This window comes from Equus przewalskii, chromosome 2 (assembly GCF_037783145.1).
Source record: "Equus przewalskii isolate Varuska chromosome 2, EquPr2, whole genome shotgun sequence".
NCBI lineage: Eukaryota > Metazoa > Chordata > Mammalia > Perissodactyla > Equidae > Equus > Equus przewalskii.
The window spans coordinates 61724318-61752192 of NC_091832.1; the positions used below are offsets into that span (position 1 = coordinate 61724318).

At 35.1% G+C, this 27875-nt stretch overlaps 2 protein-coding genes across 11 annotated transcripts in view; one reads left to right on the forward strand and one right to left on the reverse strand.

Moving 5' to 3' along the window:
• CEP44 (centrosomal protein 44) lies at window positions 1-26469 on the reverse strand. Of its 10 annotated transcripts, XM_070607840.1 has the most exons (14): window positions 26016-26156; window positions 24569-24677; window positions 23652-23683; window positions 18334-18472; window positions 16532-16728; window positions 15538-15685; window positions 14206-14352; window positions 13711-13833; window positions 11130-11300; window positions 9227-9433; window positions 8400-8478; window positions 3398-3522; window positions 3090-3127; window positions 1-2308 (listed from the first exon to the last, which is right to left on the reverse strand). In XM_070607840.1, exons 6-14 carry the CDS (start codon window positions 15598-15600, stop codon window positions 2266-2268), a joined length of 996 nt encoding a protein of 331 aa, XP_070463941.1. In that variant the 5' UTR covers window positions 15601-15685; window positions 16532-16728; window positions 18334-18472; window positions 23652-23683; window positions 24569-24677; window positions 26016-26156; the 3' UTR covers window positions 1-2265. The 10 variants fall into 10 exon arrangements, with proteins under 10 accessions (XP_070463941.1, XP_070463901.1, XP_070463933.1 ...); XM_070607800.1 differs by lacking the exon at window positions 16532-16728 and having other exon boundaries at window positions 26016-26469; XM_070607832.1 differs by lacking the exon at window positions 24569-24677 and having other exon boundaries at window positions 26016-26155.
• The window catches only part of FBXO8 (F-box protein 8), a 40475-nt gene continuing 39067 nt past the window's right edge, over window positions 26468-27875 (forward strand). The window contains exon 1 of the mRNA XM_008514502.2: window positions 26468-26757. The gene's annotated coding sequence lies outside the window, so the exon portion shown is untranslated. The remainder of the gene's footprint in view (window positions 26758-27875) is intronic.

Below are 27875 nucleotides of genomic sequence, written 5' to 3' on the forward strand. Positions count from 1 at the left end.
GCCAGTTCCAAAGTCTTTATTTTTAGGAAATATATTACATGTTAAAACATTACATTAAAAATACTAGAGCAAAACAAACAAAATACAGAACTACTTTTTCCAACTTAATAGTCCTTAGCTCAGTCGAGAATTTTCAAAGAGCTGATATTACTTCTTTCTAATCTGTACTGACTAGTATTTTACCCTATGCTTTCCTTATAACGTTCCTAGATGATCTCTATCCAGACCCATTCACAGAGGATAGTACAGACAGGGCAGCACAAGCCGCTGGTGCTTTTGTTGGTAGTATAATAAATTATCTTTTATCCAGCTTACGGGAGAATTAAGGGGATAGAATTAGTGAAAATTCAAGTTAACTAAGGTTTAATTATGTAGCTCCAACTAATCTCTCCAGGGCTCCTCTCCCTCACTTTCTCAAGACCTTCAAGTTAATCAAAAGGGGCGGGTTTATGGTTACAAGCCACTTATCAAATTGCCTAAGAGAGAAAACATACCTTTTCCTACTATTTCTAAAAGAATTAGAATAACAAATAATTTGGCTATCTCTTCAAAAACTTCAACAGTCAAATTTGCTTTCTTTTTTCCAAAGAAGTCTAGTAGTACAGTGAGATTCTTTGTAAGTGTTAATGTGTGGTATTATTATGAGTTGATTTTATTAGTTCCTGTTTCAGTTGTTAGATAAAAATATAAAAGAATTTGCATCCTAAATCTCCACTTTATAAGACATCTTTTACTAGATACTTATATTTGCACACTGTATGTAAATTAGGAGATTAAAAAATATTTCAAATCATCTAATTGTGTGTATATGTACACTATATAAAGAAAAAAGAGAGGAAGTGAAGAGACAGAGAAAAGGAGATTTACTTTTTCTTCTGTGTTGCACAAGAAAACTTCAAAAATGCTTTTAATAATTGGAACTGAGTCTTTCAAAAAGGGAAAATCATTTGTTTTAATAAAAGCTAAAATACTGGCATATGAACCACAAGGTGGTGCTACAATTCCATGCTGGTAATGACATTTTAGACGTTAACTGATGCAGTTTTTTCTTTTGTTAACTGTAATCTCTTGATTTTTACAAATTTTTTGTAATTGAAAAAATAAAGCTAACTGAATTCATTAATTCTAGAAATGTTTACTGAAACTCCACTAAATTGAAGATCGTATCCTAACTTCAAAAGTTCATAATTTTAAAGTCTAATGACTAAACATGTATTAGAATACTAAAAATGTTTCCTCAAAAGTAATTTCCTACTTCGAATTTTAACAATATAAATGTTCATGTTATAAATAATAAATTACATATACATAATATAAACAAATGAATAAATACAATCAGATGATCTAAATAATAATACAAATGAAAAAATATTTTTCCCTCCAAATAATGGAATCAATTTTAAGATTACCCAGAACTATTATTACCTTTTTTACTTATAAAGTTATAAAAAGATAATTTATGTAGTAATTTAAAGTGAATTTCTTTTTTCTCTTGATTTAATTTCATCTAAGACATTTTCTCTTTCCATAAAAAATATATAACTTCCCATCACTTACAAAAAGCAAAAAACATCAGTGTTTCTTGTAATACTGGACGGCCGCCATGTGTGTCTGTGCTGCTGGTCTTAAAATGTGTTACAAAGTAGAGCACTAAAATACTCAACACACTTTCACAGTCAACTTCCCGACCTGCTTCCAAATACAAAAGGAGAATCATACCCTCACTTTCTTAGTATTTACTGAAAATGTGTTGCTGTTTTTGACAAAGCGTGAAATCATTGTATTTTTGTTTTATTTAATTTTCAATGAGAATTTTTAACTTTTCATTACAATATATTCGTCAGCACAGATGGCAAGACGGTATGTGCAAGAGCCTCCTGGGTACAATACGCAAGTCCCAGGTGGAGTGTTTCCAACAGGATGTGAACCGGGGTCCTCAAGCCTGTACTTTAAAAAGTAGATTACTTAGCCCACTGCCAACAAATGTCAACACCAAAATACAGTGCTATAATGACTTCACTCTGTAAAAGAAATGCATTGGCACACAGGTTTTCCTAAGAAAAGTAAAACAGAGTAAAGCAGTATAATCATATCATAAAACATTAAATATTTATTCAATATTGAATGAAAAAACTCATATACCAAATGGAATTCCAATTCTTAATAAAAATATTGCCATATATTACAATTTATAGAGAATTCTTAGAATATACAACACATACAATAGCCAAAGGCCTTAAGAAGTTCATGCAGAAAATTCTATAATTAGTGATTTGAACATTTCAGTAACTCTGCAGTTTCTTCAAACCTGAAATATAATAAATAAATAATATATTAAGTAAATAAATAATTCATAGTGAGGCATGGGATTTAAGTTGTTGAAATTATGCTTTTGAGCCTAAAATAAATTTCAATATTTTTCTTATTTAAAGGTATAGTTACTGTTAATAAATTAAGTATACCATGGCCAGAGGGGAGCAATAACAACTAGAGTCAATTATGAGTCTAATTCTTGGAGCATAATATTTCAGTACTTCTCAAATTTCAGAAAAATATTAAAGTTTTTTAAAGTGGTAGGCTGCATAACAATCCTATACAATTTCATTTCATATTTATTTTCAACTGCTCTTTAAAAACTCATACATAATTCTATATTGTATTAGATAAAGGTATCATTTTTAGTATTACCTTACCAATAGTTTTCTGAAAAAGACTAGCAATACTTTAACAATACTTAAAATGTCTCCAAACCATCCATCTACATATATCATATAGTATTTTGATAAATCACTTATCAAAAATAGATAATACTCTTTAATTACCAACCAAAAATATCTCTGCACTCTTTAATCCACAATTAATTCCATAAACAATGTTTTACATCACTTGTTGGAAACCGAAACAGTGACTCATCTCACAAACACGTAACTGTAGGTGGATTTATTACGCACTGGAGTCCTGAAGGAAATTCCACACCTGATTGAGAGACCTTTAAGGTTTGAAACACATATGCACATTCTGTATATACTGTAATCCAATACAATTCCCTATTGAGAAATGAATTTCTGTTGCCCTTTTCTGTTACTTACATTTTTTTCATCCTTTCCATTTTCTGGATTGTTGTTTCCTTTAATTTAAAAAGCAACAAATTTAGGCAATTTCTCAAAGTAAACCATCATCAAAGATGGACCATGAAAATATAAAATACATGAACATATAAAACAGTCTAAAACATTGCAGTAAGTACTGTTTACTGATCATGAAGAATTTTCAAGAGAAACTAAGATTTACAGTTTCACTATTTTTCTTGCCATGGTATCTACAACTCAATCTAAGGCTTGCTTATTCTCCTGAGCTTAGAAAGGAAATCATCTAAGCAGTTGCCAGTTTTTCTTACCTCTGAAATGTCTTTCAAACCACAGTAGTTAAGAGTTGAGGCTCTGGGAGTTGAATCTGACGACACTGTACTATAGCCAGAGGACAGAGGGATACTTGCTTGCCTCTCCTTTTTGCTTTTTCTATCTGTGGAGAAATTAACTTTTAGGTTATCTTTTCCTGTCATAGCGGAGTCAAATTTCTAAAAATGTTATGTATATATAAGAGAAACAAACATTATTTTAATATAAAATGGCTACAAGTATAAATCCAGATGAGTTTTTAATATTCTTTTAAGATAATGACTTACATATGGAGATCTAAGTGTTAAAAATTGACCAATAAAAATTACAAAAGGTAATGTTATCTCTATCACGGTAGCAATCAATTGAATAAGTAGGCAAGTTAATTTATTTTTAAATATAAACTACTGTCTCATGTATATTCTTTTCTTAGAATGGTGGCAACTATTACTAAAACTGACTACACATACTTTTAACTCAAGAAATATTCTATCCTGAGTTGATGTGCATGGAAAAAATAATGCTTAAAATTCAGGATTCACAGATTTCTTTTTCTAAAGAACTGAACAACTTTCCATTTCCAGTATCCTGATATTATTCACTCAACAAAACGATGGCAAATCTTTCCTACAATTGAATCAATTACAGAACATCACAGATAAGACATGCTTCTGTTGAATCAATCCCATAAGCCCTATGTTTTAGTTATGGTACATTTGGCTGCAAAAACAAGGCCCCTTCCCAAAAAAATCAGACACCCATTTAAACTGGTTTACATAAAGACAGTTTTATTGTTAAGCCTACACAGACAGCCTCAATTAGGGAACAGAGTATTACCACATGAGGACTGAAACAACTAAAAAGACTTTTACTTTCATTTCTCATGGAGCTACAGGTTTTGCCTCCTGCTCTTGCCTATTTGCTCCATTCCTCTACTTACTCATCAGCATGACCTTGGACAAAACGGCCAGCCTAACCCAGGCTCAACATCATCTGACTGACTCACTCTTGGTGTCCTTATTCCAAATTCCTAAGGAAGAGAAAATGATTGAGCTCAACTCCCTTTGGCTGGTATTCTCTGGATTAAGTGTCTATTCTTGATCCAATTAGCTGAGCTCAGGGATCAGGATCACATGATACATTTTCAAGACTAGCAGCTACACCCAATTCTTCTAGCAGGGGCTGTCAGGAATTGGTAATTTCAAGGAATAATTTGAATCTAGGCCAGAACCATATCTACTATGCCCTAATCTTGAATTATTTTCTATGGATAGAGACAGGTGTCCTGTCCAGGTGCTGAACATTTTTTATGCCATTCAAAAATAGGGAGATCCCAGGACAGGCAACAAGGCCTGCGAAGACAGACAGAATGGAGGGCTAGAAATGGAGGTCCCTGCTTTCTAGACTTTCACATATCTATCTAGCCTTGTTCAAGGGAACATCTCATGGGTGGGAGAAAGCTGGTATTAGGCAGGTTGGGGAACTATTCAGAAAGACAGTCATATAGGGCATCCAGAGGTTATAGAGCTGGGCATATACAGGACACCAGACATATTTAATAGCCAGATCAGTTAAGTGCATATTATTGTCTGTGATAATTCTTCTTATTGCCTTCATGAGCCTTTAGTAAAGTCTTCCTAGTTAAACACAATGGTTTCTTAGCTTTGCTATGGGAGATTGAGAAAGAACTGGTAACTGAGTTCAGGTTGGAAAGGAAAGGAAAGAGTAGTGGCCCCTGAAGCCATTGTTACAGAGTTTCAGAGGTGATTGCTAATAGATCCCTGTGAGGAAAGGGGATCTCTAAGGTATGGGACACTAGATTTTCCAGACAACTCTCCCCATATGACCATTAATCTTTCACTGCCAACTTTGGGGGATTATGACCTTATTTCATTAAGAGAACCACTTGGGTCCTTTGCCATTTAGTTATAATTTGTAAGCCAATCCCTCCAAATCAAAGGCCAAATATATATCCAACTGATTTCTGGATATTTTAAGTATTTCATTTATAACTTAATATATTCAAAAGTGAACTCATTTTCCCCAAACTTTCTCCTTCTCTTGAATTCCCTGTTTCATTAAAGAGCAACAACTATCTACCCAGTCACATGAGTCAGATACAAGTGGTCAGTCTTGACTTTTTTCCTTCTCCTTCACCCTTTTTACTTCTACCAGTAATGAGAGCCTATCAATTCTAACATTTAAATATCTCCCAAATAAACTATGTCCTCTTGATTTTCACTATCATTGCCTTAGTAGACACCCTCATTATTGTTTTGAAATAATGATCACTGAAATATACCCTTCAAATTACTGTCTTTGCATGTCTTACTTCCCTCTAATTAATCACTATTCTGCTTTTATGATGATCTTTCTGAAACACAAATCTGATACTAGGCTTGCTGAAAATCTTCCTATGACCTCACGGACTCCATGATTTGGCCTTTCTACTCTTCTGCTTCAACTTCCTTTATGTGCCCAACGTACCCTACTAGTGATACTGGAACAAATTACATTCTCGTGACACCAAAACTTTATTAATATTTTCAATTCTGTGAGGAAAAAGGCACAAAACAAAATAAAAACAAAAGCAGCCCTGACAGCCATGTCCTGCCTAGCAATTAACACCAAGGTCATTGCAGCCCCCACCAAACATAATAGAAAATCAGCATCGTGAGGTCACTTCATTACTTGATGAAACAGAAAAAAAAAAATAAAGACTATTCTGTCATTGAACACAAACAGAACAAGGACACCATGTAACCACGCAAATAACCAGCTATTGCCCTCTCTCCACTAATATGAGTGCTTCTTTTCCATTGAAAATTTCAGCTCCGTTTCATTCTTATTGTCAATCAAATTGCTCCTGCTTCTGACAGCAAAAGAACTTCTTTAAACTGTCTCCAAAATCACCCAACATAAGCCCAATCCTCATAATAAAAGCCTCTCCTAACTCATTCTGACAGAAATACAGAGACACCTTATAGTTTCCCATGGAAACACTGTATTCCTAATAAAGGGAAAATGGATCTGGACCTTCACAAAAACCATTCCCAATTCAACATGATCCTGAGATCAGATTGGTGAATTATCACTCTCAACATTCAAAGGAAATCAAACTCTGTGCTTCCTAGTAGCATGTATATGTAAGGTGTAATGTATAATGCTTTATAAATTTGACTCTTTTAATTGATAACGGTCAGAGTATAAAGTTTTTGAGACCAGATATTCACCTTATTTATAACCTATAATCCATTTCAAATAGTGACCCATCTGTTCATCACCCTGAGTCCTAGCATGGTGGCTTAAACTTGGCTATGTGTTTACTAAATGTGTTAAAGGTATGTTCTGTAATAATGTTAGCTAAAAAACAGTACACCCAAACATGCAAACCCAAACTTGGAAAAGACGATGTTTTGCAAATAGCAGGCATTCAGCATTCTTTCAGTGCATAAAAATTTGAGCTCTACCATATACAGATACTGGAGATAGAAATATAGATGTACTTTCTGTCTGCTAGACAGACCGTAAGATAAAGTTCTTGCTGTCATGGATCTTAGAGTTTAGCTTTGAAATGTGTTGAGTAAATGAATGAAGGATATATGAAAAAGTCAACATTTTATCAAATCTGAAATTTGTAGTCTATAATAAATTGAGTGCCTGAAATAGCATCTCAAAAAATTATATTTAATAACCTAATCACTGAAATTGTTCTCTGTGTAATGAAACTGGCATGTGCACTAAATACGCAGTGGTTAAAAGAAAACTTCAGAGCTAAGTTGCCTCGATTCAAATTTGTTCCATCATTCAATAGCCGTGTGACTTGGCACAGTTATTTAATCTCTCTGTACTTCACTTTCCTCACCTGTAAAATATGGATAATAATAGTACTTACGTTGCATAGTTGCCTTGAGAATTAAAATTGTTAATATAGCAGTTAGAATAGTGCCAGGCACACAGTTAGCACTATAATGTGGTGGCAATGGTGTTACTAAATTGTTATATATGTAGTAGTTGAAAAATTTAATGACATTAAACATCTGCAGACTTTGAAATTTAACTTCATTATGTATTCTCAATTGGACAAAATACATCATCTACAAATATGATTTAATTACAAACAAGAGATAAAATTTAGACTTTTGTCTCTTCAGAAACTGTAAGAACCAAAAAATAAAAGCTGTCACTGAAAAACAGCCCAGAAATCTTATCCTTGCTGCTCAATCACACTGAAAACATCACCAGCCTAGTGAAGTTAAGTGACATGGAGAAGACCTGTCCTAATTTTAGATCCTTCTTATTTTATGATCATCAGTGAACTTTTCAAATCCAAGAGGTCTTTTGGTTTTTTTTTTTTTTTTTTGGAGGAAGATTAGCCCTGAGCTAACATATGCCGTCAATCCTCCTCTTTCTGCTGAGGAAGACTGGCCCTGAGCTAACATCTGTGCCATCTTCCTCTACTTTATAGTGGGACGCCTACCACAGCATAGCTTGCCAAGTGGTGCCATGTCCGCACCCGGGATCCAAACCAGTGAACCCCAGGCCGCCAAAGCGGAATGTGTGCACTTAACCACTGCACCACCGGGCTGGTCCCTGCAAGAGGTTTTTTAACACTTTATAGGTTACTGACAAATGTGTATTCTTCTCTTACATATATTAGTTACATATGTGAAAGCTATACTTAAATTTAAATTAGAAACTTTGGAGGTCCATTTTTATTATTCCAGAGCACTTTACAATTAAAAGAGTAAAACATCTCCAAAAGTTTGCAATTTTGTACACTGGAATTTATTCAACCACTAGGTCATGTAAGACACGTAGGCTGGCTTTTCTAGCAATTTTTGTCTTCGGTAATCTGTTCAATATTTTCTTTGCTCTTAGGAACTTTGCAGCTTCCAAAAAGATAAGGCTTGGTGACATTAGAATTTCCAAATACCTATAAAAACCATTTTTCTGAAAACTCCTTACCATATCACCAATACCAATATCGTAAGAACTTACCAGGCTTCAGAATATCCATGTCACTACTAGAAGAAGCGTAGTCTTCATTAGCTTCATTAAAGTCTACAAAGTCATCATTCTGGAATAATATAGTTTAGTATTTAGAATAAAATGAAAAAAAAAGTTCTCATTTTTCATTCTTACTGCTAAGCATAAAATATAAAGATGACATGATAAATGTTGAAATATTTTTCATTATTTTATTTATAAAGCAAAACAAACATTCTCACATACAAGAAATCATCTTTTAAATGTGGAAGCAGATAGTAATCTTCTTGAATCTAGTAACTTTCTAGGAAGGAAAGACAGACTAGGATCAGAAACTGAAATCCTGAGTAAAGCAAGAAACAAACTTCTCAGATTTGATGAGGCAGTGGCACATTTGGGACCTGTTTCTATGAAACTTGCAATTTGATTAAAGCAAATGAGCAAGAAAAGGAAGTTATAATTTAAATTTTTCCTCTCCTGTCAACTTTACTTCTTTCCCCTGCAAAAACGGGCCCTTTATACTATTAAAGGGTCTAAAATAATTTCAAGCTTTTCATAAATAAAATCAAACATTATCTCATTTTAGGTACACGTATTAACAGCTCTAAAAGCTCAACTTACAGGTTTGTCGGATTATCTTATTTAATGAAGGAAAAAACAACAGCCAACAACAACAACAAAACAGGCTGTGTCTAAACAGAACTTTGTTCCAATTAAATATTTCCCATTACCTAAATATTCTCTTATTTGGTATTTCCAAAAGAATACACACATAAGTGAATAAAGGAAATACTTTATTGTATCTGAAGTATTCTATGAATGTTAAGGAAAGCAAATACCTTTTTAGACAAAAGCCTTTCTGTTTCAAGAAGAGTGACGCGACTTAGGAGATTCGTCCAGGTTTTTTCATTCACCATCACTTTTCCTTTCATTTTTTCTTCCAAACAGTCTAATCTACTCTCTATCCAACTTAGTTTCGTAAGCTTTTCTTGGCATTCTGCAAGCTTACTCTGCAGTGCAGTAATCTCAGGACTACCTTTTATGTCCTAAAATGATCAGAAAGATTAAAAATAATGTCACGCAAGCTGAAATTCCTTTTCAATTCAATGTATTCCCACTTCCAATAATTAACAGTTACAATAATTATAGTAACAATTAATAGTTACAATAGGCAGTACAGCATGAGAGTTAAGATTCTATTTCTGAAGGCTGACCACTTGGACACTTAAACTAGCTCGTCTGAGATGTGTGACTTTGATGCCTGAATTTCCTCATCTACCAAAAAAGAAAGAAAGAACAGTACCTACTTCATATGCTTCTTGTGAAGATTAAATGAGTTCATTTGCATAAAGCTCCTAGAATATCAGGAAGTATAATAAAACCTTATCCGAGGTTTCACTTTCTGTGGTTATCCTGGGTCAACCACAGTCCAAACATATTAGATGCAAAATTTCAGAAATAAACAATTCATAAGTTTTCAATTGTGCACCATTCTGAGTAGTGAGATGAAATCTCTCGCCAACCTGCTCCGTTCCGCCCCGTCCCGCCAGAGACATGAATCATTCCTGGTCCAGCGCGTTCACGTTGTATAGGCTACCTGCCCGTTAGTCACTTAGCAGCTGTCTCGGTTATCAGATCAACTGTGATGGTATTGCAGTGCTCATGTTCAAGTAACCCTTATTTTACTTAATCATAGCCCTAAAGCACAAGACTAGTGACGCCTACAATTCAGCTATGCCAGAGAGAAGCCATAAAGTACTTCCTTCAGGTAAAAAGGTGAAAGTTCTTGACTTAACAAGGAAAGAAAAACATCGTATGCTGAGGTTGCTAAGATCTATAGCAATTTCTAGTACAGTATATTGTTATAATTGTTCTGTTATATTATTAATTATTGTTCTTAATCTCCTACTGTGCCTAATTTATAAATTAAACTTTACCATAGGTATGTATGTATAGGAAAAAACAGTAACATAGGGTTCAGTACTATCTGTGCTTTTAGGCATCCACTGGGGGTCTTGGAACGTATCCTCTGTGGATGAGGGGGACTACTGTAGCTTCTTGTAACAACACCTAGCACAAAGCTAAGAGAAAATGACCAAAAAATGACAGTGCGTTGAGATTGTTCAGTTTTCTATAAATAGGAAATAAGCCTGATGGCCATCTGGTAGTTTTTATAAATGCCAACTGTATATTGAGATGTAGAGAAGTCAGAGGACACAGAAGATAGAAAAAGAAGTTTTAGCAGAAACAGTAGAGAGTAGATATTATAATGGGGTCTGTGGCAATAAAGTAATAGAAATGGTATTCTAAGAGAGAAGGAGAGAGAAAAAAAGACAGCAAGAGCCCAAAAAGGAAAAAGAAAAGGCAGCAGGGTACCAATTGTTTCCATTCATCAATATAAGGAATAGATGGTAGAGAAGTTTCCCTGTACACAGTAGTATATCTCTATCTCTCAATACACTGTAAATTGCTTAAAGCCAAGTAGTATGTCTTATTCGCCTTTCTATTACTTATCTTTCTATTCATAACACCTAGCCTAGTACCCTAAACATAAGCAGCAAATAACATCTGTTGAATTATATTCAGTAAAACTTTTTGATTCTTAAGTAATGGTAACAAAGGTAACGTGTCGTGACTAATAATTCAAAAGGCTAGAAATATTCCAAAGTTTAGATGCTGAAATAATCATGTACATCAAAGTAAGAAATATGGGTATCTGTTAAAGAAGTCCAAAATTATTACTTGCTGATCAGACTTGATTTCAGGGACCTCTACTTCAGGAATGGTTATTTCACTGGGCTTTAAGCCACACACATCAAATGCTTCATTAACATCTGTGACTGTACTTAACATATCTTCAGGGATTTTAACACTATCTTCAGTATACAGGTGACGGATCACCACCGCTTTCTTCTGCAGAGAAAAATACATCAGAGCTGCTTCAATGTTTTTCCTCACACAATTATTTTTAAACATACACACAGAAATTTGCAAAAGGAACATCTTATCTTCCCTTTAACATTTACAAACGTTTAAATTACCACATATAATGTATATATTAAACATTATAAACTATTATTAATATTTTATATATGATGAAATTGTGGTTATAATTTTTAGAAGCATTCTGATATTTTAGAAAAATAGTGAAATATCTATTCAATGATGTCTGGGATTTATTTCCAAATGTTTCAGATCTGGGGGAAAGATATTGGGAAAAGTGATTACAATAAAGATGAAACAAGATTAGCAAAAAGTTGACAAATTGCTGAAACTCAGAATGGGTACTTTTGTAAACGTTTGAAACGTTCCACAATAAAACATTATTTTAAAAAGGTTATCACCTAATTCACATGTAAGTAATCAAGAACTGGCTCTGTGAGCAGGACTCCAAACAATTTCTTTTCCGGTTAAACAAACCACAAAATATCAGACCTTCTCCTAACAATTCAAACTTAGTAACGACAAAGGGAAACTCCTGAGAGTAAGGCATGAGGTCAAACTAGGAATTTACATAGGACTCTTCCACTACTTCCCGTTTTACAGACTGCATATGCTCTATAAAAACGTAACATATATGACACAGAAGTCAAATAGCACTCTAGAGATGGCTATAGAGGAGACAATTTGCTTTAGTATTGACTCAGTTTTTGCCTGTAAACAAAGGAGTGTACTTACTGACTCCAACTTTTCTAAATGGGAATACTTTTTAATACTTATTCAAATTCCTGATAATTAAAGATCTGATATAACAGATAAAATTTTGATGGATAAGAAAACTTTAAGAAAATTAAAAACAAGTCTAATGTCTTGAAATTTTGCATCTTTCTTTGTTAGGACAATTTAGTTTACGCCTCAGCCCCCATCCTGAAAAAGAAGGCTGAAAAATACATTTAGTTACAGCAACTCATATTTAATAAATGCTTATAGTGTGCCTAATCCTGTGCTAAGCACAATGAAGGTAAAAAAAAAATCAGCATAAAAAACTCCCTGTTTATATAAATTCTAGTTGGGGAAGGATACAAGACATACATCACTTAACAGTTAGAAAATAAAACTGTATAAAACCAACAAGAGTTAGAAAATAAAACTGTATACAACCAACAAGAGTTAGCGATTCACACAGACAAGAACTATGGGCATGTATTCAGAAACGATGCCTCTTTTAATTCCTTTTCTTTTTGCCCTCATTACATGGAGCAAAACAGGCATATTAAAAAAAGGTACTGACCTAAGAATTTGTTTCTTATAGCAAAATGTCACTAATTTTTATAAAGGCAAAAAGTACAAACGTATTTTTTCTTTTTTTAATTTATTTTATTTTTTGCTGAGGAAGATTCACTCTGTGCTAACATCCATACCAATCTTCCTCTATTTTTCAGAATGTGGGCTGCCAGTATAGCATGGCTGCTAATAGGGCAGTGTAGGTCCACACCCAGAAACTGAACTCAGGCTGCCAAAGTGGAGCATGCTGAACTTAATCACTAGGCCACCAGGGCTGGCCACAAATGTCTTTTTAATAGATTCTGTTTGTATAACTCACGTATTTTGAATTAGGGAAAAACAATTCTCTAGATTTTACTTCAGCCAGAAACTATTCACATTCTTTATCTAATTACACATTGATTATTCATCTGGTATTCTATCCTTTGATCTCAGAAAAAGCTTGCCCCAGATGGAAGACAGGCGAAAGTATTTTTATCATTATAAAATGATATTTTGGCTTCAATTTCCCTTGAGGATAAGAAAAGTTTTCTCTAAAATGCATTGGACTCTCAGCCAAAATTACTTGAAGCAGACAAAGGCAGGGAAGATATCTATCAACAAAGAGAAAATATTCAAAACATTAACCTAAAACCAGATTATAGGTTTAGGGACTATCATCATTGGATAATTTATACTCCTGGTACAGAAAAATGAATGTAGGAAATGAATCATCATAACCTATCACTACAACTAATGGTAGGCTCTTCATATTCATATGTTCCCACGTTTTAGGAAGACTATATACATAATTAACAGTAAACTTTCATGATTGCATAATATAACCTTCCTAAATCATCTCTATTCTATCTAGGAAGCGAGGTAGAATTAGGAATCAGAAATAGAAAGCATGTTCAATTTTACATTTCTACTCTCTTCTTATAATTTTAGGGCTGTTCCCCCAGTTAATATAAGATATGCATTGTTAAAAATCCTTACACTCTAATATCTAACTAGAATGTTTTAGCAGCTGCTAGTCAGAAAAATGAATCTTGTACAGTGGATTAATTAGATAATAACTCTTAACACTACAGGATACATTTTCTTTGTATTTTCCTACCTTTCCTGAAGTTATAAACCTTCCAGTGACATCAATACCAACAGGTTCTGTAGATGTCTTCTCACTGCTTGAAGAAGGTTCTGACTTAACAGAACTGATTTTTTTTCTTTGTTGTGATGGAGTCTTAAAAAAAGTATTAAGACGTAGTAAATTTTGTGTGAAAGCATGATGTATATTTAAACTCTATTATTTAAATTTTCATATATGAAATATGACTATTGAATAATAAGAGTCTAATGAGGATACATGTCTTTTGAAGAAGTGATGAAAACATATTATGCTTGAACTATTAGTTTAGGATGAGTAGATCCAAGCCACAAATGTTTAAAAACAGGTGACTAGTATTTAAAGCAAACACCAGGCATTATAAGGTTACCCAAATCTGTGTATAATGCAGTAACTATACTACGCTTTCATTTGCTGTCTAGGGTATTGATTTCATACATTAAAATACTGGGCCACTTAGCATAAGTTAAAATCTATTAATAAAATTACCTTGTCAAGACTACTCAACTCCTTATGCTTTTTTATCACACAATTCAAAATATCACAAGTAATTTGGATTTTCCATTCGGCAAATCCACACTGGATAAACTGCTTTTTTGTCAAGATTGGTTTATAATTAAATTGATCCCGAAGAAGCTGTAAAGAGGGAATAGATCAACATAATAATTGGGAGCAATTTCTTTCAAAAATCCAAAATGATAAACAGCCACCTGGTCAGACATGTAATGCCATTTTTGAGAGGAGGAGGATCAAGTCATTAAATAAAGAGTACTAAAGAGATGTGTAGAGGTGGTGTGAGTCATGACCAGGTAGGAGAGGTATCCAGGTGGAAAACAGACAGCTAGGGATGTAGCAGAGAATAAATAGCTGTCCAGAGAGATGGAAAGTGACAGCTACTCATCAAAAAGTTCAAATATCCTCACAGGTACTAGAAAAATTCCTTAGCTCACTATAGAAGAAAGAATACCATACCAGATTTCAGAAAACCATAGTTCCATTTGTTTATAATTCTTCCACTACATGATTTTTGGACAAGTCAGTAGGTCTGTGAGTTTCAATTTCTCATTTGTAAAATCAGAGAAATAGACTAAACCAGTAATTTTCAAAATCTACTCTGTGGAACCCTAGGATTTCTTAGAAGTGCCTCTTAGATTTCCATGGAAGCTTTCTGGGGTGAGAGGCAAAGAAAGGGAAGATAAAGGAGCTCCCATTTCATCAAATGCAACTCTCTACTTAAAAAAGAAAAAATAAGACTTCAGTTGATAAATGGGCTTCATGATTTCTTTAAAAAAATTTAAGAAGACCACAGTACTTGAGCAAAAATTAATGATAAGTATGTTTTTTTACATCAAATATGAGATTAAGTTCAGTAAATATATAGTACAAGTATAGATACTAGGGTAGACATAAGACATCATCTCAGACTTCCAGGAACATAAAATCTCAATCAAAGTTGTAGTTCCTTCTTACAAACAACTAAATTAACTCACAATTCTATGAAGCACAAACTTTACTCAATAAAATATTGCCTACTTATGCCAGCATACCAAATTTTACTAAAATTTGATATAAAAAGAGCAAATGATAACCAATGACAAATGTTTACCAGTTGTCATATTTATTAGAGTATGAAACATAAAGCAAACTTGAATTACATCTTGATTCAAATAAGGATTGCATTTAAATGAGATAAATGTATATGAAGATACTCTGTCAACTATACATGCTGCATATATTTAAGGAGTTATTATGAAAACAGTAATCTTAAAAAAATCATTCAATGACTACTAAAATAATTATTGTTTCATAAACTCAAAATACCTTATAGACAGTATCTATAAAGCGCAAGTCATTCTTTGCTATGAGCTCTATATTAGATTCCATCAGAAGTTCGGCTACATAAGGTGAATATGAGGTAAGGGCATAGCTGATGATGGGCAAAGACGCTGCTGTATCTCCCTTTATCAAACTGTCAGGAAAAAAGAAAAAAAGATTTAGCGAATAAAATTCTACAAAGTTGGATAATAAGGGAAATATAAGAAATGTCAGTAATTTATAACTTAACATTGCAGCCATAATAATTAGGTGATGCACAAGACCCTTTAGATTCCATCCCTTACTCTAAATCAGTCTAGCCAAATTACTATTGTTCCTTTGCTCAAAAACTTACAATAGCTCTTTAGTACCAACAGTCTGTTTACCATAGTACTTACTGATTTTCCAAAGCTTAGCCTTACTCAATCTAGCCCATTTCTCCTACTAATAATAAAACAAATGTACTACCTTACAGTACCCAAGTATACTTCATGATTTCACAAACACTTGTTACATTACCTCATTTGCTCTTTACCACAAACCTGCAAAGGTAAAATATTATGAATTCTAAGTTATAGATGAGGAAAGCAGGACTGGAAAATGCATCTACTGTGACTAGGCTGATCGGTTTACTATCTTCCACCTACATCAGGCTCATTAGAAATGAGTACCTTACTAGCTTATGCTAATTCCTCTAGTTTAGAAAGGCACCCACTCTTCTCTGTTATTCATTCTTTATGAATCATCTGTCAAATATTAAGTGTTCCATGAAGTCATCCTCAACTCTGTGGTCCTTACTGATCTCTCCCAGAAAGACTGCCCAAGTATTCAGTATCTGATGCCTCATGCTCGGTCCTGTACTATTGTCTCATTATCTACACATATGGATCTTATTTTCTCACTTGGAAGTACCTTCACTGATTCTCCCACAACAAAGCACAGGAGGTATCTGTTCAATTAGCCAGTTATACTTGTTCAAGTGAAGTAATAATGTACTTACATAAAATGTATTTGTTTTCCACAAAATTCAAGACAGGTACATAAATCTCCGCCCCAATTTTTTAATAAGGCAGAGAACAAATGTATGATGATAATACATTTTGTTTTTCAGGACAATTATAAATCGTTTCTCATTTATGTTTATGGGTACAATAGTATTTTACCCAATGAGAAAACTGCTCTGGCAACCATGTCTATCTGTAAGACAGTTCAAACACAGAAAATGAAAAAAATACCTTTGAATAGCAAAATCTGCCCATTTTATGCACACTATGAATAGAAAATAGCCAGGTCTGCATTTAACACCCCTTACATTAAACAATCTCAAAAATCTTGGCTATCTAGTTTCTAAGGATTTAGATTAGAAACAGCAAGAAAAACAGACATTATACACTGGCACATCAACACAAAAAAACAGCAGATGGCAAGAAAACATTTAAAACTGGGAAACTGTAGAAAGAATCAAAATATGTGTGTGGGGGGGTGTCTACCCGTGTGTGGGGACAGGCAATCTGAAGAAGCAGCAGCAAGTAGCATTACCTATCTCAAGAGACCCTGCAGATATTACTATGTTATGAATAACTTTAAAATCTTTGTTTTAATGATACTCTGGGGTCAATAAGAAAATCAAATGTTTAAATGCTATACTCAAAAGATAGGAGAATAACTGGTGTATTTTAGAATTATTCCTACCCAAAATATCTTTTAAAATGTTGATGCTTAAAGTAGTAAGAAAACTTGACTACCCAATCTGGTTACATCCCTGCAAGTCTGGATGGTAGAGATTTCCCTGTTTGAGGACCAAGATATGATTGGTACACACTATGGGAGCAGACTATGGAATATCTTCTGCTTCTTACATAGAATACATGTAATAACAGTCATTAGAGCCAAGCTTTCTCCTCACTCTCCTTTCATTTGCAGCCTTCTCTCAAGGTTAGCTTTCCCTAGTATACAACTAGAATATCCACTTTTATAGGTAAAGCCCATTACTCCAGAATTCTACTTAGTAGCTAGTTTAACCAAGTTTCACTCTACTACTTGAACATGTGCCTCATCTGGACTTGTCTCTTGACACACTCATTGAACAAATGTCTAATTAGCTTCTAATAATGTGCCAGGCACAATTCTAGATGTGGGGATACAGCAGTGAACAAAACAAAAGTACTAGACTTCGGCTTGCATTTTAGAGAAATACTTAATCAGTCAATAGTCCCAGCAAAGAAGAAAAAGTATTAAAGGATAGAAGATGGCAGGGGCACCACATTAGATTGGCATGAACATAGAAATGCTGTTCCATTCTACAAAATTAAGTCAGTCATAATTGGAAAGTGGAAACTACAGCAAAAGGTTCAAAGTGGGGTCTGGTAAATGACATAGCTTATAGCTTGAGAGCAATCCTCAAGCATGGTTTACCTTGTTACAAGAAATCAGTTAAACAGAATCTTTCAAATCAAAAAAATATCCAACTCAATGTGTGAGGGTGGTAAACTATATAACTAGTGAAATCCATTATACTTCTAAAAGCATAAAGTTTAAAAGGTGTACAGAGACCATAACTTACACTAATATATATCGTGCTTCTACATCTAAAAGGTGTTTCAAATCTCAAGTTGGAATTTTTCATTAATTCATACTTAGAAGCAAACTCCTTTCTAACTGCTTTCTAAGATATAGTAATCATTTCAAGGAAAATTTTTAGAAGACCCAGATAAAATCTGTATCTTTATTTAGATACTCCTCCCACATCAAATATCTCAAATCATTGCCAAGAATACAAAAAAGTTTGAGATTATAGCTTACCCTACACAGTCCACCTCTTCAGGATAATTTAATGAGCGCAGCACCTGCTCCAGGTTCCGTAAGCTTCTTTTTAAGTCACCTGTTGCCATTATTTAACATTAGATTCAGCTCCAGCTTTTGAAATAACCTAATTTTTCACCTAAAAATAAAAATCCATGAAACACTGGTTAAACCTGTGTATTTTTTAAGTTTCTCTATTTTATTTTGTTTATATCTCCTATAGATACTTAACATATTTATCTTAGCTATTTCTCCACTAATTTATCTTTCCTAATGGCCTAGCACTGTCTTGTATCTACTGTGTATTCCTGAATGTCACATGCACTTTTCCCCAATATTTTTTCCTTACAAAAAATAACTGTCTTATGTTCATGTTCTTATAATGTGTTTAATATTATATGACACTCTCCCAAATATTTTATTTTGACAACAAAGTACCATTTGAGCAGACACGTAAACCTGAAATAATCTTCATCAATGACTATTTTGGATGCTTATAAGGCTACAAAATAAAATCAGTAAAAAGTGGAGACGAAGGGGCCAGACTGGTGGTGCAGCGGTTAAGCTCACACATTCTGCTTCAGCAGCCCAGGGTTCACTGGTTCGGATCCCGGGTACAGACATGGCACCGCTTGTCAAACCATGCTGTGGTAGGTGTCCCACATATAAAGTAGAGGAAGACGGGCATGGATGTTAGCTCAGGGCCAGTCTTCCTCAGCAAAAAGAGGAAGACTGGCAGCAGATGTTAGCTCAGGGCTAATCTTCCTCAAAAAAACCAAAAAACAAAAATGGACAGAAAGAAATTTAGTACAGATTTAGTCGTTATTCCCAGGGCTCTGACCTTATATAGTTGCCAATCAGATGCTTCACTTAAAAAATAACAATAGATGAGTGAAAAAGAAAGGGTTTAGCTGGTTAAACATGGCAGATTAAATGCATGTTACCTTTATTTCCTTCTTCTGAACACCACTAAAATGAAAGTAAATGATTAAAAACCATATATAGTTGCCAGGGCAAAGTGAACTAGAGGAGATTCCATTTGACAGAGGATGCGTCAACAAAATTTTGGAACATGGAAAGCAGATGGATGAGTGATAACAAATCTAACAGAATAGGCCAATCCCATCTGACTACTTAGGAGGAAACTAACAGGAACAAGACAGGTTCAGAAATGAGGGGCCCCTGATACTTCTGAAAGGCTGAGGGATAAGGCCAGGGGCCCTGAAATAAGGATGATTATTTGAAAATCCATATAAGCTGCTGCTAAACCCTAGATCTTTACTTTCCCACCCCCTTCCTATCCCGACACATATAACCCACTCAGCTAGGCAACTACCCCTCTGATGCCTAAGGTTAGCAATGAGTTTTTAGATAATACCAGAGCACAATCCGTGAAAAAAAAAATTGATGAGCTGGACTTCATTAAAATTAAAAACTTCTGTTCTACAAAACACACTGTCAAGAGAATGAAGAATTGGGAAAGAATGTACACAAAATACATATTGAATAAAAGACTTGTTCCCAAAATATACAAATAACTCTTAAATTTGAGAGTGAAAAAACAAATAACACAATTAAAAACTGGGCAAAATATCTGAAAACACATCTCACCAAAGATATACAGATGGCAAATAAGCATATAAGAAAAGATTCTCAACATCATATGTCATAAGGCAATTGCAAATTAAAAAAAAAAAAACAATGAGATACCACTACACACCTATTATAATGGCTAGAATCCAAAAAACTGACAATACCAAATGCTTAGGAAGACATTCATTTATTGCTGGTGGGAACGCAAATGGTACAGTCAGTTTGGAACACAGTTTCACAGATTCTTACAAAGCTAAACATACTTTTACCATGCAATCATCAATTATGCTAATAGGTATTTATCCAACTGATCTGAAAACTTACATACACACAAGATCCTGCATTCGAACGCTTAGAGCAGCTCTATTCACAATCACCAAAAACTGAAAGCAACCAAGATGTCCTTCAATAGGTGAATGGGTTAAAAAAACTGTGGTGCATTCATACAATGGGATATTACTCAGCAATAAAAAGAAATGAGCTATAAAATCACCAAAAAACATGTATGGACCTTAATGCATATTGCTAAATGAAAGAAATCAAACTGCAAAGGCACATACTGAATTATTTCATTTATATGACATTCTGGAAAGGGCAAAACTGTACAGATAATAACAACTACAGAGATCAGTGGTTGCCAAGGACTGAGAGGGAGGAGGAAGGGTTGAAGAGGTGAGTGCAGGGGAATTTTTTAGAGAAGGGAAACTATTCTTTACAATAAAGTAATGATAGACATTATGCATTTGTCAAAACCTATAAAATTGTACACCTCAAACAATAAACTAATATATGCAACTTTTCAAAAACAACTTAGGAAGGTGGGAAATCCCAGGAAGGAATGCAGACTGTGTGACAAGTGAATCTAACTGTATTCCCAATGTGTGAAACAACCTCAAAGAAGGCGATGGGGGAAAAGGTGTTGACTAACTTTGCAAATGAGTGGAGACTGTGAAATTAAAGGCAAAACAAATTGCACATAAACACTGTACTCTAGCTTATAAAACTGTTTTCCATGTACGTATGAGTTAATTCTGATACTTCTATACAGATATTCGGAAATTGAACAATTGAGTAAATGGATGGCTGAATAGTAGCAGCCAGGTTTCTCACTGCTGGAGTGGGAATTTACAGATAAGCAAGGGGAGGAGACTAGGGTGAGGCATGCCTAATGGATTACAGTTAGAGACATCAGTATGGACTGAAGTTTAGCTCAACACAGATACAGATAATTTCCTACTGAAATATTCATAGATATGTGTATATAGACAGCTTAGTATACACACGTATATTTCCTCTCTCTGTCAGCCAAGAGTGACTAAAAGCAATGGTACCCCAGTAGCAAAGAGCACGCCTAGCATCCAGATCTTGGTGTGTAACACTATTCTTCAATAAAAGGAACCATGTCTCCCTGGAAAAATGACAATTCTAGGACTGGGGCAGGAAATATACAAGATGCGCCTGAAGCATTATGTAGTTCTAGAAAGTACACACAAAACAAACAAACCAATCCCATAGAGATGGGAGTATGTCAAAGGGACACAGAAGCCAAATGAAACAGCTCTCGATGATCAATGAAACAATTTGAACAACAAAATTCATAAAATAGTATTAGATCATAACCCAAAGTATAAAACAAAACAAAAAACAACCAGTATAATGCAATACATTAATAAAGCAGAAAAATCTTACAATCATTTCAATACATGAAGTACAGGTATTTGATAAAATTCAACATTCATTCATGATATAACTCTTAGGACATTAGGAATAGAAAGGAACTGCCTGCATTTGTGATAAAATTCAACATTCATTCATGATATAACTCTTAGGACATTAGGAATAGAAAGGAACTGCCTGCATTTGATAAAGGATATTTACCAAAAAATCTACGGCAAACATACTCAACGGTGAAATATTGAAAGCTTTCTCTCTGAGATTGGGAATGAGGCAAACTTATCCACTCTCATCATTTCTATTCAATATTGTACTAGAGGTGACAGACTGTACAAAAATGCAAGAAAAATAAATAAAAGAGACAAATAAAAATGTCATCATTACAGATGCCATAATTGTATATGAAAAAATCCAAAAGAAATAATAAGTGAATTCAGCAAGGTTGCTGGATAGAAGGCCAATATACAAAAATCAATTGTATTTCTCTGTATTCCCTAAATAATTAGAAAATGTTAAAGTTATATATGTATAAATAATTCACTATAGCCTTAATAAATATCATATACATGAATAAATCTAGAAAAGATATGTAAGACCTCAAAACTATAAAACTTTACTGAAATATATTAAAGAAGTCCTAAATAAGAAGAGGTTTACACTTTCATCAAGGATTGGAAGACTCAATAAATTGATAAATTGTTCCATAGATTCAATGCATTCCCTCCCACCTCCTACAAAAAAAAATCCTTGCAGTTTTTAGGTGGAAATTGACAAGCTGATTCCAAAATTTATACAGACGAGCAAAAGATAAAGGATAACTAATACAATCTTGAAGATTAAAATTGGAGGACTTAACCACTAAGACTCATTATAAAGTTAAATTTAGAATTAGCGAAAAGACGTACAAACAGAACAATGGACCAGAATAGAACCTAGAAACAGACCATGTATATATTGACACTAGATTTATGACAAAGTTGATGGTGGGTAGCCGTGGAGAAATAAATGGTACTGTGTCAACTAAATATCCAGATGGAATAAATAAATCTTGACCTCGACGTAAAGAGTACCTCACATGCTTCAAAAAATTAATTCCAGGTTTGTTCAAGATCTAAATGTAAAATGTAAGACAAGCAGGCTTTCTGGAGATCACAAAGGAGAATATGATCTTCAGGCAGAGAAAGATTTCTTATCTTATGCCTGATAAACGAACCACTTAAAATTAGTAACTTCTATTCATCAAAAGATACCCTTAACAGAGTGGAAAGATAAGCCATTGAGTGGAAGTTGATGCTGTCAATAGATACAACCAAGAGAAAGATTAGTATCTTAGAATACATAAAGAACTTCCTAAAAGGAATAAGAAAAAGGAAGACAACTCAATAGAAAAACAGGAAAGAGATTTGAACAGGAACTTTACAAAAGAGTAAACATGTGAAAAGATAATCCCATTAATCATTAGGAAATTTACAAAGTAAACCCAAAATGTAGGCTGTAGAGCATCTGAAACTCACACAATGCTGTGAAAGGGTAAATTAGTAAAATTACTTTGGAAAACTTACTGGCAATGTCTACTAATGCTGACACACATAGAGCCTATGAAACAGGAGTATGACATATACATATGTAATACATATACATAAAGAATATACATAACAGAACATGTGTGTGTCTGTGTGTATATATATGCGTGTGTGTGTGTACACCAAAAAACATGAACAATATTTGAGATTTTAAATAGAATGGTTCATTTTTATAAATCCCAAAGGAAATAATACCATGGAATCATATTTTTAAATGACTTATTTTACTGCACGAGTTAAGGTTTTCATTAGATTCTTAACTGAGACTATTTCCAAAGGAGGTTCATAAAATAAATAATAGTAAGATAGGTAAATAAATGGTTAAGAACCTTTGTTAGAAAGAGACATAAGACCTCTACACTGTAAGTCTAGCCAACCAGGAAGGCAAAGCTCAATACTACACTTCAAAATATGTATTCATAACTGTTCATGGACACCTCATAGAAGGAAAATAACATATAACAATACCTTGAGTAATGAATCCTCTGGGAATGAAGCTCCTTTAAAATGAAGTCATTGACAGCAAAAAAAAAAAAAAAAAGAACAATTCATAAATCAAGTGAAGTAGAGTTAGTGTGATCTTTTCCCCCTAGTCAGCATTCCAAGAGTTGCCCAGGATATAAATTATCTTGTTACACACCTTCTTTGTATCTACACATAACTACAGGTAACAAGGCAAGCACTCTGCAAAATCCCAAATTTAGGAAGCTTTCTATTTTAAGCCACCAACCACCCATCCTCCTGTATCCACCCAGTATCCTCCTGTTTCAAGTCGCCTCTCCTTTATCAACATGGTAAAGAACAGGTTAATTATTGAAATTAATTTACACACTCATGCATGGGTTTTAGTAGTATTTTTCAGCCAACCAATTACTTCAACTAAACATTTACATTTTTAGGCAGAGGGAATTTCATGTACTGTCAAATGGGAGCTAACTAGAAAAAAGAGGAAGTGATCCTGAAATCACATTATACCAACTACCGGCCAAGAAGGTAAACCTTATTTAACATCTTTTAGGATGACTGGGAGATAGATAGACATATGGAAGCAGTAAGAGAGATGACTTGCCAAGAACAGCCTTTACTTTCCTAGCAGAGATGAAGTAGGAACTAATCTGGCTGTAACTACAAAAATACATATTCTTGGGTGTTGTCATTGACCAATAGACCCATCTATCTTAACACAATTCTTCTAAGGGCACCTTTTCCCCCATGACATTCTATAACTTTAATATAAATTGTATCTCTTCCCACAGACTTCCTTTAATACTTCCAAACGTATATTCCATCTTTCCAGTACATGTAATTTTGTTTTATTTAATACTTTATGGTATCTTTCTATTTTTCCTTTCTTTGAAGCCCTGGAAGTCTCATATTATTTCTACCTCTGGTAATGGAATTTCTGACAACAAAGTATGTCCCTGGAACACATCCTCTTCAGTATCAGCAGAATAAATATTTTGAAGAAGAGTAAGATACAAGTACAGCTTGGATCTGTAGGTGAAGGAGATAAGTGATAAACAGGATAGAAAAAATACAGGGATAAAAAATGTGAGTATTATAAAAATAAATTACAGCTACTACTCTACATTTTCATGAAAGGCTTCACTAAGTCTATCATAAAATTGAAAAACACTAAAATTAAGGTATTAAAAGAAGCCAATCTAGACCTTATGCACACTTTAACGTAGTACTTTCAGAGAAGAAAAATAACTTACTTTTGAAAAAATTGCTTAACATTTTCACTTTATAACCCTTATCCCTTAAAGTAAATTAAAAGAAGAAAGGATATATTACTCAGCTTGTAGCATAGATTCACCCATTAAGATGGTCTCAATATTGCTTCCTAGCTTCCTCCAGAAAGTTCTCTGTACAAGTCAGATCTGCCCAATTGAACTTATTGACGGAGATGTTGCGAAAATGGTACAAAATAACAGTTTAAGGCTTTTGATCTAGTTCAATCTCATAGCTGTTAGAGGTCATTACATAACGCCTCCCAACAGAATGCCAATAAAATCTGAGTGAAGCTGGCTCAGAATGAAGCAATTAATCTGACTAGTGTAACGATTATGGTCGATGCCCAAGAGTTTGGGATACAGCTCATAAAGCTAGATATTCTCTAAAAACCACGCCTCGAAAATAGAGAGGAGTAGACTTAAGGAAAAATCAAGTTTATGAAACTTTCCGCAAAAGATATTAGGGAAATACTGCTCTAAGAGACAGGGAGAAAGGTCTGGGAAGGGGAGAACATTGAGAAAATTAAGGAAAAAACAAAGGGAGTAAGGGACACGTATATAGCCCAGTGGGACTGCTCTGTGCACATATAAAACTGTTACAAGGTCTGTGGATAATTTTAGAAGAATAGTCTACTACAGCCACAACTATAGAATTAAAATCTCAAGATTGATCTTTTTTTCATAATGAGGGAAAAATCTGTAGTCCTCTAGGAAGATGGAGAAATACTGAAACACCAGGGAAATGCAAGCAAGGAAAGTATCAAGTACTTTCATCTCTTCCTTCTAGTTACTATTTCCGAGGGGCCGGACTGCTCCTCAGCTCAGGGGATCCAACAGGAGGAATAAGTTTCTAACTTCCCAACCTAACCCGAGAGGATGAGCTGCCACGCTTGTCCTAATTGGTTGTTATCAAAAGGATACACCAGTTGGGTATACAGGAAAGGCATATCCAGGGCTCCCCGACCTCCACTTGGTTTAAAAGCAGGAAAAGGTAAACTTGGTCATTCGCCCCCGCCCGGGGACTCGGTAAAGGCAGCGGAGAGAGGTGACCTCTGCCCAGAACGGGATGCAGCCTCGCCAGCTCCCCCGGGCTCACCCAGCAGCCGCCGAGCAAAGAAGCTGGCTCCGAAGGCCTCTGGCGCCGCACAACAGCGAGAAGAGGTAGCTCGTGCAACCAGAAACAGCCGTCGGTGCCCTGCCTCCAGCAACGAGCGCCTGCAGCCCGACGCCTGCGCTCGGGCGCGCCTACCGCGCCGACCGTTTGTATTTGGAACAGCGGGTCGGAGCCCGCCAAGCCCCGCGGCAAGACCTTCAAAGCCACGGGCTTCTCAGCGTTCCACGATTCCTCGCCGCAGATTCCACACCGCGTTCGTCCAGACCCCTGAGGAGAATGACACTGCTGAGGGCCTTCTCTATGGCAAGTCCGATCCCAAGTTCCATATGAGAGGTTTGTTTAGTTTTGATGCGCAGAGTGGCTCGGGCTGCATGGTGAAAAACAGGGACTCTACAGCGAATCGTAAACAACGGGGATAAAAATGCTTCTTCTTTACGGCTCAGAACCCAAACGTCACTTCCGGCAACAATAGGAAACGTCAAAACTCGTACAAGTCGGCTGCTCAGGTTGCTGCAGGTTGAGGCGCGCCGAGTTCGGGAGGGATCCAGTGCTGTTTCTGGTATTCTCACAGCTGGCACCTCCACCGTCGTGAACAAGTAAAGTTTGGGCCGGCTTCTCCATGGCCTGGGCTCCAGTTCCCGGCTGAGCCATTTTCTTTTTGGTTCAAAGCCCCCGCCCAGAGGCCGATTCGTCGCGGCGGCGGTGGGGATCACAGGTTGCTCAGGTACAAGCATCAGCCTAGATATTTCAGCGTTCTTGCCTCTTTTCCCTGTACAGCCCTACTTTTCTTCTCGGAAATAAAGGCAGCCGGTGGTTGCCAGTTGGCAGAAACTTGCCAACCAGCAAGACTTTGGGACCAATGACAGTGCAGGGCATCTTGAGTGACAGCGGTGCTGGCTTATTAAAATGAGGAATCTGTGCCAGGAGGCGGGAGTAGGTGTGTTTCTTGTGTTTCTAGGCCATTGAGGTATATAGGTCAGTTTGGGACCCCAGGTTAGTGACTCAGCTTCCTTCCGAAATAAAGCCAAGGAATGGCAAGGATTACTCTCTTGCCCAAGTGTTGCTTTTCAAGTGCGGTGGGTTTTTGTGGGGGGGTTTTGGTGCGTAGGCACAGTTTTCGATTCTTTACATACTTTCCAGTGAGATGAATGCAAACACATACAGTTAAGGTCACAGTGGATTCCCAGTGGCTTCAGCCGTCAAACTTTGGTTATAAATTCGGCAAATTCTTAATTTATCGTCTCTTGTTTGTCTCTCTCTGCCTGGACTCTAGTTTCTTACATGGTGGGTGCTCAAATATTCTTTGGGTCAAATTACGTAAATGAATCTCAATCCTCAGCATTTAAGTTGTTTCTTTGTTTTTTTTAAATTTCAGGCCCTGTATGTGTTTAGTAATTTAATATTTGTATCTACTTATTTTAACAAGTGGAATTTTTATTTTCAAGGATCCTAGGTGTTAATCTCCAAATCTATATATCGTGACCTTTATTACTGCAAAGCGAAACTAATTTATGTTTTCCATTTCAACTTTCCTTCTCTTTCTTTTAATATTTGGATTTCGGTAACCGTGTTTCTGGGATATGAGGGGTTTTTCCCCCTAAGAAAATGGCTTACAAAATTGAGATCTCAGAATGAAAAATAAATTTTATTCTGTTTTTCAGATTGACCAGGGAACTTCCCATTTTTATCAAGTTGACTCTACAATTTGTCTGATGAGATACTGTGTTATCTATTGCTGAGTAACAGATTACCCCAAAACTTAGCCACTTAAAACAACAAACATTTATTATCTCAGTCTCTGTGGGTCAGAAATTCTGAAGCAGCTTAGCAGAGCGCCTGTGA

Excerpts from the sequence above, each read along its gene's own strand:
- CEP44 (XM_070607800.1), bottom strand. The coding sequence starts at position 18,422 with ATGGCAACAGGTGACTTAAAAAGAAGCTTACGGAACCTGGAGCAGGTG. Across the intron at positions 15,686-18,333 it reads GAAGAGGTGGACTGTGTAGG|TTTGATAAAGGGAGATACAG; the intron begins GTAAGCTATAAT and ends TTTTCCTGACAG. Across the intron at positions 9,434-11,129 it reads AAATCAAGTCTGATCAGCAA|GACATAAAAGGTAGTCCTGA; the intron begins GTAATAATTTTG and ends TGATCATTTTAG.